General features: G+C 42.5%; 1 protein-coding gene across 2 annotated transcripts in view; it reads left to right on the top strand.

The window, feature by feature from the left end:
- Window positions 1–12,667, top strand: part of TMTC1 (transmembrane O-mannosyltransferase targeting cadherins 1) — a 624,031-nt gene that overhangs the window by 339,056 nt on the left and 272,308 nt on the right. Inside the window, exon 1 of one of the 2 annotated variants that reach the window (XM_049625224.1) lies at window positions 7,964–8,347. The exons of the other annotated variant lie outside the window; for it this stretch is intronic. Within the exon in view, the coding sequence (XP_049481181.1) occupies window positions 8,040–8,347 (308 nt within the window). The 5' untranslated portion in view covers window positions 7,964–8,039. Of the gene's footprint in view, window positions 1–7,963; window positions 8,348–12,667 lie in introns of those variants that run through there. 2 annotated transcript variants of the gene reach the window in all.

Below are 12,667 nucleotides of genomic sequence, written 5' to 3'. Positions count from 1 at the left end.
ACCATCTTTTATCGAAGCTATACTTCTATTGAGCATACCTACTATGTGTCAGGCAGTCTTTGAAGCTCTTGACTCAGCTCACACAATCTTCACACTTGCCCTCTGAGGTACTTTCACAGGTTAGGAAACCGGGACTCCGTCTAGTGGTGATCGGGCAGAGAGGGGCCCGTGCTCTTGTGCATTCCTTGGCTATAAACCATTGGAAGCAAAATAGAGCAATTAGTTCAGAAACAAGTATAGGTCATTGGACTACCAAAATTTGGCTCCATCTAATGAACATAGATTAAATAAAATCCTCCTTTATTCATGAACAAGTTATCTTTAATTTGGGGGCAGACAACAAAACTCAGCATTAATTTTAGTGATGATAAATTATAGCTAAGACTATATTTGTGCCCAAATTATTGACTTTCTTTATAAATGACTCTTAATAGTAGTTTTTCTAGATTTTTCAAATGTTGTAGGCATCTTATTTGTAGAAAAACTCTAATATGGCAATTCAATTCTTGTGTGGTAATTTTCACTCATCTGGTAATATATTTGAGAACAATGAACATTCTTACGGAAACCTCCTAAAAAGTACCCCCAGATACAAAAGGTATACTCTTATTAGACCTGCTTAAAAATTTATTCAAATAGAAGTGATCACATCTAAAGTTAAAAATTTAAATATATTTCTTTTACATGAGATTAATATATACATATACATATATGTTCATATTCATATATATGAAAACTTTGTAATGATAAACTTCTATTTTTATGGAAAGCATTACTGTTTTAGTACCATGCCACTCAGTAGCTATTTTCCACTGGTAAGGGGTTTTGACTCAAGGGCCAATCTATCCATAGAAAGCGGCAGCCTGGAGAGCTGTGTTGAGAAAGATTCTAAGATTGCGTGTGGAGTGGATATGCAAGACAATGACAGTTGATTAGTCAAGATCTTTATAAGCATAGAAAGGAAGAGGGTTTAGAACATGTTTTGTGGGTTTGCCATCCCTGTGTCTCATGATACCACCTCTCAGTAATTGTGATCTGAATTTTTGGCCAAGTATGAAGGAAAAATAAAATAAAATTGGGGTGTTTCCATAAATACGAATTTAGGTCAGCAATAACGCAGTAACAGCATTACAAGTCACTCTGATTCTTAGAAGGTAGGTATAATGCTCATTCTCTTGGAAAAAGGTTGTCAAATGGATAAAATGCTCTCCTAATCCCTCCGACTACTTTAGAGGGAAAGAAGGAAATGACTGAACAAATGGGAAATGAAAGAAAAAGAGTCTGTGAATCAGACTATAAAGCAAGATCTGTTTCTACTTTGTCTTCTGTCTACTGGAAAGGCCACAATATTCAGCCCTAATCCAAGATGTGCAAAGACATAAAATTATTTAAAAAACAACCACTACCACCAACCATCACCACCACAACAAAAATCCCCTGACTGTCTCATTCACAGAAACATGACCAAAAATAAAATCTGAAAGACATTTTCTTTCTTTTCTTTCTTTCTCCCTCCCTCCCTCCCTTTCTTTCTTTCTTTCTTTCTTTCTTTCTTTCTTTTTTTTCTTTCTTCCTCCCTCCCTCCCTCTCTTTCTTTCTTTCTTTCTTCCTTTCTTTCTTGTAAGCTTCAGTGGATCCTGCAATAATTCACTTGTAGCCCCCTGGATTGTCTCACATATGGAAAAATAGGCCAAGAAATAAGACTTAGCAGCACAGTGAGAAAAGATAGGAGAGTGTTATTTCTCAAGGGAAATTATTTATCTCCAGATATAATCTTTACTTTTTGACAAAGAAAAACTGGCATGGTAGGTTCTCCAATTTCTTAATAATATAGGATGCAGGCAATGTCATTGGCTTTTGGCAGGTATTTTATTAGGTTCCTTATGCCCTGAGTGTACTTATTTTGGCTGTCCCCAGACTTTATAAGGAAAGGTGGGGAATGGACCTCAGGACCATCTGTGAGGTGGGGAATTTCTTACCAAAATAATTTTTATATTTCAATAAAACAGAGAAATGTGACACAAATATATTAAAACAAAGTATTATTGTATGGCATAGGACAAAAAACAATATTGATGACTAATATTTTATGTAGACCAACCAAGCATTCATATTTTTCTCATTATTCTTTCTTTTTAAAACAGTCATTTTTTAAAAGTTTTTATTTATTTATTTTGAGAGAGAGCGCACAGGAGTGGCAGAGAAAGAGAATCCCAAACAGGCTCTGCACTGTCAGCGCAGAGTCTGACACTGGGCTCGGACTCATGAACTGTAAGATCATGACCTGATCCGAAACCAAGAGTTGGACAGTGAGCTGACTGAGCCATCCAGGCACCCCAAAAATAGTCCTTAGTTCTGAGCTTCATCATCTACAAACTGACAATCACACATGAGTTTCTGAAGTTAACTCCTCAGGTGCATTTATGCAGTGGCTCTAGGTTTTTAAGGTTTCCTTTATTCCTTCTTCCCTCTCTCCCAATCTATCATCCCCCTTCCCTTCCCTTCCCACCCCTCCCCTCCCCTTCCCTTCTCCTCCCCTCCCTCCCTCCCTTCCATCCTTCCTTCCATCCTTCCTTCCTTCCTTCCTCCCTTCCTTCCTCCCTTCCTTCCTCCCTTCCTTCCTTCCTTCTTTCCTTCCTTCCTTCCTTCCTTCCTTCCTTCCTTTCTTCATTTTAGCTTAGTTTTGTTTTACTTTGGTAGCCTTTCCCGAAGACTTTAAATAGGGAAAAAGAAGGAAGTTTAATATAATAGCTTTGAGGATGCCTATTGTTTCTTCCATTCTTCTTGGAGGATAGCTATCCGGTTAAGAGAAAAAAATTTTGTATTACAGAAAAATTTAAAAGCAGAAAAATAGTATTAAGGAGCATTTAGACACAGTCTTCATAAGAATGACCCCACATCTGACACTAATTGCAAGTTTAGGGGGTTCATCAAACCACCCTGTTGATAATCTTCTGGAACGATTTAATGAATTCACTGAAAACTGTTATACTCACAGTTAAGGATTATTACAGAAAAAGGATACAGATGAAAATCAGCCAAGGAAAGAAGTGCCCAGGGCAGAGTCCAGGAGAAGTACCAAACACAAAATGGCCATTGTCTTCTCTCCATGAAGTCAAGGACATGTCTCTGTCCTGGCATTAACGTGTGATAATATGCCCAGAGTATTGTCAGCCAGCAAAACTCACCTGGGCCCTTGGTGTCCAGAGTTTTTATTGGGGCTCATCACATACTGCCTGCATGACTGACTTTAGTTGTCAGCCTCTCCCAGAGGTCAGGCTAAAATCCCCAGAAATCAGAGCTGATATTGTGCGACCCAAAGTTCCTGCCATAACTACATTGTTAGACTGTACTCTGGCCAAAGCCGTAGGCAAAACAAAGATACTCCTGTCAGTCAGGAAATTCCAGGGGCCTAAAGATTATCTCCCAGTAGCCCAGGCAAAGGCCAGGCGTCTCTTCAGGTAAGGCTAATTCTTCACTATACAAGTATAGTGATCCCTTTGCCTCTGCCCATACTGATCACTCAAATTCCAAATTACGATGCTAATAATTTTCTTATTTCATCTGAGAGTGTGCCAGAGTCAACTCATATTCATTCACGAAAATTGGTTGTTAGGTATTTAGGAGTTTTGTTAAGTTGGTTGTTAAACACAGCTGTTATAAAAAATTGTGTTCTATAAACATATAATTATATAAATTAGATTAAAAACAAAGATAAATGTTCAAAACTCATCATTTTCTAATTATTATATTTTACTGTTACTATGCTCCTGATTGTATTCATATCTACTGTATCTGTCTGGTGAGAACTATGTAGAATGTTAGACTTCTATGCCACTGAATGACGTCTGCATTCATTCAGTGATGTCACTTGTTGCTTGGGTAGCGTGAAATTGACCATACTAAGAATCTTTACACCATGAAATTCAGTAAATGCTATGAATCAGGATTTTGTTTTGATACTTTTTAATTTTGAGAAGGATCTTTCTGTTGATCCAACTGTTACTAGAACTGTTAAGAGTATTTATAGGTTGTGACAACATTAGGATAAATTTCTGAGAAATTATTTCAAAATATAAGTCATAGTGTGTCTAGAGCTGATGAATCTGATGGGATAATTTATCTAAAAAAGTTTTAACTCTTCATACAAATCAGTTTGTTGTAAGCCTGAATTTAATTTTAAATGTCAATTGATACAGCATTTTAGTGGGTTTTTTTTTTCCTGACATATCCTATACATTGTGGAGGTTGTACAAGAAACTAAGAGTGCCTTTTTCATTTGTATATAATTAAAGTGTAAAACCAAAATATATGTAATTAAAATTTCATTCATATGAAAATACTTTTTTTCTGTTGAATACACTAATCTTAAAATGTAATGTCTGTTTCTAAGACTGGGTATTTGCTTTGTGATGGTGCAGCAGTTTTCAAAACCGGAGATTCTGAACTCTTTGAAGAAGTCTAGTGAGTACTTGATATGCTTTATTTTAATGTACATATGCATGCTTTTATCTTCTAGTAATTCGCTGACAAAGTTTATTGCCTGAGAGACAGCAAGTGCAAGATCACAGATAATTTTTGATATTCTTTCATTTTAATTCTGGGCAGAATTCACAGAGATATATTCCGGGGATGGGAGTGGAGGCCAGTTTACCTCCCTGAGCAGCCCCTCCTCTCTCCAGGGGCTGCTATTTCTGCTGCCACCATTTGCTGCTACCAGCCTGGGCCAAGTCTGGGCACAGCCACCACTCAGACCACATGGCACCCCAGACTGTCCACATGTGTCCTCCCTGGTGCTGGCCAGCTTCTTAAAGTGCATGTTGCCTGTCCTACCATAGGCCAGGGGGTGGTGGGGTAAGTATATGTAATTTTCTTGCTCTTTTTTTTCTATTTTTCGGGATTTTCTTCAGGAACAGGTAATAGTTTAATAAGACCACAAAAAATTATTTTTAATATAAATTACATTATCAACTTTTTCTGAATTTGTGCTTTTGTAACATTGCATTTGTCCCTTTATATAGGATGTACCTGAACGGGGTGTATATTAGGCTGAAAAAGCACAGTGGGCAGTAATTTGAAATGTGTTTTATTAAAATACCTACTTGTCCTTGATTTATTTTTAGTTTGTCCTAATTTTTTTAAGGACTTTGGTCCACTTTAATTTACATGAGTGACTTAATCTGTATGAGTCTCAGAGAGGCACTTCTGTAATAAGTTATGTTTTAAATTGCACTGAGTGGACAAAAGGTGTCTTAGAAGGTAGTATTGCTCTGAGTAAATTAATCAGTGACTAAGTAACAAGAATTTAATATCATTTCCTTTGGGCCCCTTTATTAGCCAAGATGAGTGCTTTACACCTTAAGAGAGGAGCAGAGGATGATGGACTGGCATATTAATGTAAACCTTTCTCTGACATCACCACCACTTTCACACTGTTTTCCTGTAACACAAAACAATATTGAATTAGGAAGTGATGGGGCAGCAGAGGAACTATTTGGTTTTAAAAAGTATTTACTTTCTGGTTCGTGCTTGAGAAGACTTTTGAGGTGTCTCGGTATTTTAAAGTGAATTAATCCCAAATTTATCATCCAAAATGATAGAGTAATAAATAGAGTAGAGATGCCATTGAATGTAGAGGAAAACTTAAGGAAACTAGGCTCAGAAAGCTGGAATCCCACTTAGAGGTTTCCTTTATCTCTTCTCCATTGCCTTTTTGGAATCCAGCTCTGGTCCTTCTCCATTTCTCTCCATTGTCATGGAACTCTGATAGCTCTTTTCATCTAAAAAGGAAAACAACTTAGAGAAGAAGGGGATGGGCAGGGCTGTATTCCTACAAGGGCAATTTAAGGGTGGTGTGAGGGAGAAAAAAAAGGTCAGCTCTCTCTAAAAATCTATTATTGGTCACTCTTTGGGATTAAGACATTGTCTAAAGAAAGCCTCTATTAATTATAGGTAAGGATTGATGCATTGGCTATATCATTTCAGCAAAGGCATTTCAGCCAAGGCAACTAGTCAGCTGTTAACTTAGAAAGTTAGACTTTATGCTGTTGATCTTACACACACATTCCACACAGGCACACTTTGAGCAACTTTCCTTATCCAGCCTAGTATTTAACACATTGTATCACAAAGTATCCTCTTAAAGTATGTCTATTAAATTGATGGGCAGGCAAAGAGGAGATGGCTGTAGTGGGTTCTCTGCTGGAGATGGTAGATTCAGGTGTATGTGGGGTCTGGCTATTGAAGCTCTCAGAGGTCAAAAAATTTTGACTTAAGGATAAAAACATCAATGCCTGGGTTTTTCAATTTCATTTTGCAGTCACTAATTTTCAAGTCACCAAAAAGCAAAGTGAAATGGATGAAATGAATCTTGACTTGGAATATGTTTGTCTTAATTCGCTGAATTTTCAACTGCTCAGACACATCTTAAAATTTAAAAAATAATAAATCGGTGTAGTAAAGAGTCATGCAAATGCTCAGTTAGTATAAGAACAATTTATGCCTTCTATTTTACTTTTTTTTTTTTTTTTTAAGATCAATGAAACTTTTAAGAATTTCTGGAGGCTGGGTATATTTGGCAAATTTTGTATTTTAAGTTTTCCTCTTTGGATGTGTCAAATTCCAGGTAATTTCAATAACATACAGAAATGGAAGTTAATGATGGGCCTCAAAGAGTTAACAGATTTTTCAAAGTTGGAGAAATTCTAGGAATCATCATTTTGGGATACCTAATTTATTTACGTATAATTAGTATTTTTTTTTTTAAAGAAAACAAGTTTTCAAAAAAACAGGGAGATTGGGGGTCAAAGCCAGAGGTCTTAACGTTTTAATTTTTTCCCCCATGTTTTTTTGTTTTTCAAGTGGTACTGACTTATCAGGAAAAGTTCAAACACACCCACAGCCCAGGAAATAATCAGACCCAAGTGATCCACTTAGGTGGGAAGAAAAAGTAATATGCTCTGCATCTCCTGGATCGTCTTAAGAGTTTCAGTAAGAAATAAAACGAGGAGAAATGTTTCACAAACCAACTTAGCCCCCAGACGCAAACCCCAAGTCGAACCTGGGACTTTTCCTAAGTGCGAGCTGAGCAACTGGCGGGCGGCAAAGAGAAACAGCCCTTGGCGCCCCTGAACAGACTGCGCGGGGCGAGCAGGAAGCCCTCGGCCAGGAGACCCTTTCTCTTGGTTTCGGGAAGGTGCTTCGGGCAGTTCCGTCTCCCCCACGGCCTCCTCCACGCGGAGGCTGCAGGCGCGGGGCGCAGGCAGGTGGGGGACAGAAAGGCCCGGGGAGGAGGCGCGGACAGGGCGGCGGGACGCGAGCGCGGGCGCCGGGCAGGAGAGCGTGTCTCCGGGCGCCGCCGCCGCTGTTGTCCGGGGTGCTGAAAGCCGGGAACTTGCCGGGAAGCGGCGGCCACTTTTCCCTCTCTCGGAGCGCGGGGTGGGGGGGTTTCGGGGTGCGCACCTGCTAAGCCCGCCCTGGCCCTGGGCCCGGAGGTGCCCGCAGACGAGGCCCTCCCCAACCTCGTTGGGGGGGGGGGGGGGGGGGGTGAGGGTGCATGATTGGGGGGCGGCCCGGAGGGCCAGGCAGGACCCCGGTGCCCCTTCTCTGCCTCTCGGGCGCCCCAGCGCCGCGACCCCGCTCCACCTGCGTGCGAACTCTCGCGGCCGGGGACGCGGGCGCCCGGGGCTGAGTGTGGAGACGAGCCGGGCGGGGGTGGGGGGTACGGGGGTGGGGGGGCGGCTCTAGTCCGGGGATGAAGGGGGGGCGGGTGGAGGCGAGAGCGAGCGGGGCATGCGCAGTGGGGCGGAGGAGGTGGCGATGGCCGGGGGAGGCGGGGGGACTGCTGTTTATTTGCAGCTGGGCCAACTCGGCGGCGCAGGCGGCGGCGGAGCGCGGGGCGCCAGCGGCGGGTCCAGCTGCCGCCGCACCATGCCCGAGCCCACCTCCGGGCAGCCGCGGCGCGCCGCCGGGGCCCCGGCCGGGGAGGATGCCAGACGCCCGGGAGCGGCCAGGGCAGCGGTGGTGGCGGCGGCGGCGCGATGGTAGTGACAGGCTGTGCCCGAGGCGGCGGCGGCGGCGGGGACCGCGCGCCCTCCCGGCGGCGGGGCTGCGGACTCGCGCCGGCCGGGGCCGCGGCGCTGCTGGCCGGGGCGAGCTGCCTGTGCTACGGCCGCTCCCTGCAGGGCGAGTTCGTGCACGACGACGTGTGGGCGATCGTGAACAACCCCGACGTGCGGCCCGGCGCCCCCCTCCGCTGGGGCATCTTCACCAACGACTTCTGGGGCAAGGGAATGGCCGAGAACACCAGCCACAAGTCCTACCGACCGCTCTGCGTCCTCACCTTCAAGTGAGTCCCTCACCTCGCGCCTGCAGCCGCCGCAGTTTCTCCTCACCCCCCAGCCCGAGCTGGGCGAAGTTGCGGGACCCGCGTGGGGGGCGCTCCTTTTCTTGCGGCGCCTTCCCCTCCACGCCTCCCTGCTGTCCTCCCGTCCACGCCACTCTGCTCCGCGGTCCCAGGCCCCGCTTCTCTGGGCTCCCGGGGCGGTTCGGGAGGCGCGGGCTGGGAGTTGGGATCGAGTTTCTCAAGAGTCTGTGCTCTCAGCGGGCTGGTCTGTCGGGCAAGGACTTGGCGCGGGGCTGGTAGAGCTGCTCCTGCACCCCACCCCTGCCGGACAGTGGTCAAGTGCGACGGTGCGGGCCCAGCGAGTTCCGGACTGGGGGGCTGTGGTGGGAATGCTTCCAAGTTGGGAATTTCTCAGAGGCTGTTGGGCAGCTTCGCTGATGGAGAGAGAGGATCAGTCCCTTTGGGGTCGCGTTCGGAGAAGAGGCGAGAGCTGTGAGCTGCCAGGGCTGCTTGGGTTTTGGGGAGGCGCAGCGGAGGGAGCAGAGGCTCTCCCCCGACCTGCAGCCTTTGGTTGCTCTCCAAGCCTTTCCAATCTGCTGGTCTGCGGAAGGGCTCGGGATTTAGATTTTAAAAGATGCAAAGCAAAGGAATGCAGAAGCGTGGGATCCTCTGGGGATCCTGGTGTCCCAGTCGAAATAGTTTTCGTTTCACAACCTCAGAGTCATGATTCAGCATTTCTGGTGTGAATAAAGTGTAAAGGGAGCCGAGAGAACGCCAGGTTTTTGTAGGGTGGAGTATTTTCTTGGATTTAAAAGAGGGCTTGCTTCAGATGGATGGGGAGGAGGGCTTTGTATGAGTACTATCTCCTACACCATGAGCTTGACTCAACCCCTTATAATTTGGCTCCGTGTTTAAGCTTAACAGTGTGTCGGACAAAAACTTGAAATAATATTGGTTCGGTATCATCAGTGTTTTAAGCCTTTTCCAGTGGGTGTAATATGAACCCGTCTTTATGGTAGTGGTCATCCGAGACGGGATAGGCAGCTTGAAAAGCCTGCCTCTGGCCAGGAGGCCAAGGTCTCTTGACAGGTGGCTCAGATGACTTAGAAAAGGAAACCATAGCAGTTGGCAGTAATTCATGGGCTTTTGACTTAATTTTTCCATTGAAAGTTCAGTGTTTTAAAGAGAGTGAGGAAATTGCACATTTGAATCTGGAGAGAATATTTTATAAACATTTGTCCGCTTAGGAAGCGGTTTTGGTGTTCCGCTGAAAGATAACGTCAGCTACTGAGTGAGTTGCTCAGTACTTTCAGTTTTCTAAATGTTTCTTAAAATCTCCTTAGATGGCACAAATATATATGTTTACTTTCTAGATTGACCTGCTTTTTCATTTATTACAGTGAGGGTTGGTGGTTAATTTAAGGCGTGAAAGCTCACAGCATGAGATGTGCTGGGCTTGTAACAGCCATGGAGACCGTCTTGATTTGAGCATTTTCCATTTTAAAAGGTCAGGGCCAAAAGCCTGTGCCCACTTGGTGGAGAGTGGGGAAGATGTTTTCACTTCTTGACTTTCTAAAATGTTTTTTTCACTCATGCAGGAAATGGCAAGGACAGAAAAGAGAGGAGTGGGGGAAGGAAGTAGACAATGAAGCAAGGCCATTGATGAAGAGGAATGGTAGCAAGGGTTTGGGGGAACAGGGGTAGGGAAAGGAGAGTTGGGAGGGCCAGGGTCAAATCGTCACTGTGTACTCTTTGGTCACAAAATGCAGACTGGTGTCTAATGCCATTGTTCTTTGTATATTGCATCTATTTTGTTTTTGTTTTTGAGAAGGTTGAGTTGCAAATCTAGAAAGCAACACAGCACTAATTGGAAAGGGGTAGATGTCTCTTCGAAGAGAAAGTTCATCTTTCTGTGCTCACAGGTGTGGATTTAAATAGGACCTAGAAGCTTTCTCCATACTGCATCTTCTGCAATAGCTTAAAGAGGGGCACGTATAAGAGCTGGCATCGATGATGTTAGACCCACCCAACTCTAAAGATTGTTTCAAGCAAGGACAGAGAATCACATTTATTAACTATTCAGTGTGAACCAAACATTGGCCTAAGCACTTTACACAGATTATGTTTTTATGATTTTTATTTTAGGTAGTTGGTGAAAATAAAGTGGCTTGTTAAATATACATACAAACTATCTTAATTATATCTTAAGGTAGGAATGTTTGAATAAAAATCTTTGAGAATTCAAAACGATTTTTTCTTTTTATTGTAAGAACTCATAATATAAGATTTGCCATGTACAATTTTTAAGAGCTTGATAAAATATTATTAACTATAGGCACAATGATTTACAACAGATCTCTGGCACTCATTTCTCTTGCATAACTGGAACTATAGACCTGCTGAACAGCAACACTCCAGGGCTCCATTCCCCCTGCCCTTGGTAGCCATAATTCTATTCTCTGTATTTCCGTGATTTTGGCTATTTTAGATACCTTATATAAGTATAATCATGCAGTATTTGTCCTGTGGCTGGCTTATTTTACTTAGCATAATGTCCTCCAGGTCCAGCCATGTTGTTGCATATGACAAGATTTCCTTCTTTTTAAAGGCTGAATAATACTTCATTGCATGTATATACAATTAAAAAAAATTTTTTAATGTTTATTTTTTTGAGAGTGAGAGACAGAGTGTGAGTGGAGGAGGGTCAGAGAGAGAGGGAGGCACAGAATCTGAAGCAGGACCCAGGCTCTGAGCTGTCAGCACAGAGCCCACGCGGGGTTCGTACCCAAGACATCATGCCCTAAGCCGAAGTCAGACGCTTAGCTAACTGAGACACCCAGGTGCCCCATACCACTTTTTTTTTTAATCCATTCATCTGATGGTGGCCAGCCAGATTGTGTCCATACCTTAGTTTTTATGAATAATGCTGCAGTGAACTTGGGAGTGCATATGACTCAAGATCATGATTTCAATTCTTTTGGATTTATAACCAGGGGTAGGATTGCTGGATTCTAAGATAAGTGTATTTTTAACTTTTTGAGGAATCTGTATACTGTTCTCCGTCGGAACTACACCTTTTTTACATTCCCACCAGTAATGTACAGTGGTTCCAGTTGCTCTACATCCTTGCTAACATTTGTTATCTTTTTTTTTCTTCATAAAATCCAACCTAATTAATTGGTGTGAGTTAGGTGATAACTCATTGTGGTTTTGATTTGCATTTCCCTCATGATTACTGGTGTTAAGCATCTTTTCATGTACTTGTTGGCCATTTGTATATCTTGTTTTTAAAGTATAATTGACATGCAATGTCCTATTAGTAGTGATGTGATGTGTTTTATACATTATAAAATGGTCCTCACTATAAGTCTAGTTATCATCTGTCACTATACAAATTTATTACAATATGATTGACTAGATTCCCTAGGCTGTACATGAGATCTCCATGACATATTTATTTTATAACTGGAAGTTTGTACTTCTTAATCCCCTCCACCTATTTTTTTTACCTGCCCCCCAACCCCCAATCAAGCCAGCCCCCGTCTGGTAATCAATCATTTGTTTCCTGTATCTGTGAGTCTGTTCTATTTTGTTCTCTTTTGTTTGATTGTTTTCTTTTTTAAATTTCCCTTGTAAATGAAATCATGGTATTCATCTTTCTTTGCTCAATTGACATATTTCACTTAGGATAATACCTTCTAGGTCCATCCATGTTTTCACAAATGGCAAGATTTCATTCTTTTTTATGGCCAAGTCTTTTTTGGGGAAATGTCTTTTCAAGCCCTTTGCCTATTTTTTTTTATCAGATTATTTGTTCATTTGTTTTGTTTTGTTTACCTTGAGTTGTATGAGTTTCTTATGTATTTGTGATATTAATAATATATTAGATACATGGTTTGCAAATATTTTCTCCTGTTCTGTGGGTTGCCTTTCTACTCTGTTGATTGCTTCCTTTGCTGTGCAGAGGTTTTTTAGTTTGATAGTCCCAGTTACCTAATTTCTTTTTATTGCCTTTACTGTTGGTGTCATATTTGAAAAATCATTGCTAAGCCTTAACATCATGAAGTTTTGCCCCTGTTTTTCTTCTGGGAGTTTTACAGTTTCAGGTCTTACATTAAAAATTTTAATACATTTCAAGTTGAATTTTGTCTATGATGTAAGATAAAGGTCCAGGCTTATTCTTTTGTATGCAGATATCCAGTTTTCCCAAGACCATTTGTTGGAGGGACTATCCTTTCCCCATTGTGTATATTTGGCCTTTATGTTGAAGATCCTTTGACCATATATGTGTAGGTTAATTTCTGGCCTCTCTATTCTTTTCCA

This window comes from Panthera uncia, chromosome B4 (assembly GCF_023721935.1).
Source record: "Panthera uncia isolate 11264 chromosome B4, Puncia_PCG_1.0, whole genome shotgun sequence".
NCBI lineage: Eukaryota > Metazoa > Chordata > Mammalia > Carnivora > Felidae > Panthera > Panthera uncia.
This window is presented reverse-complemented; position numbering and strand designations above follow the sequence as displayed.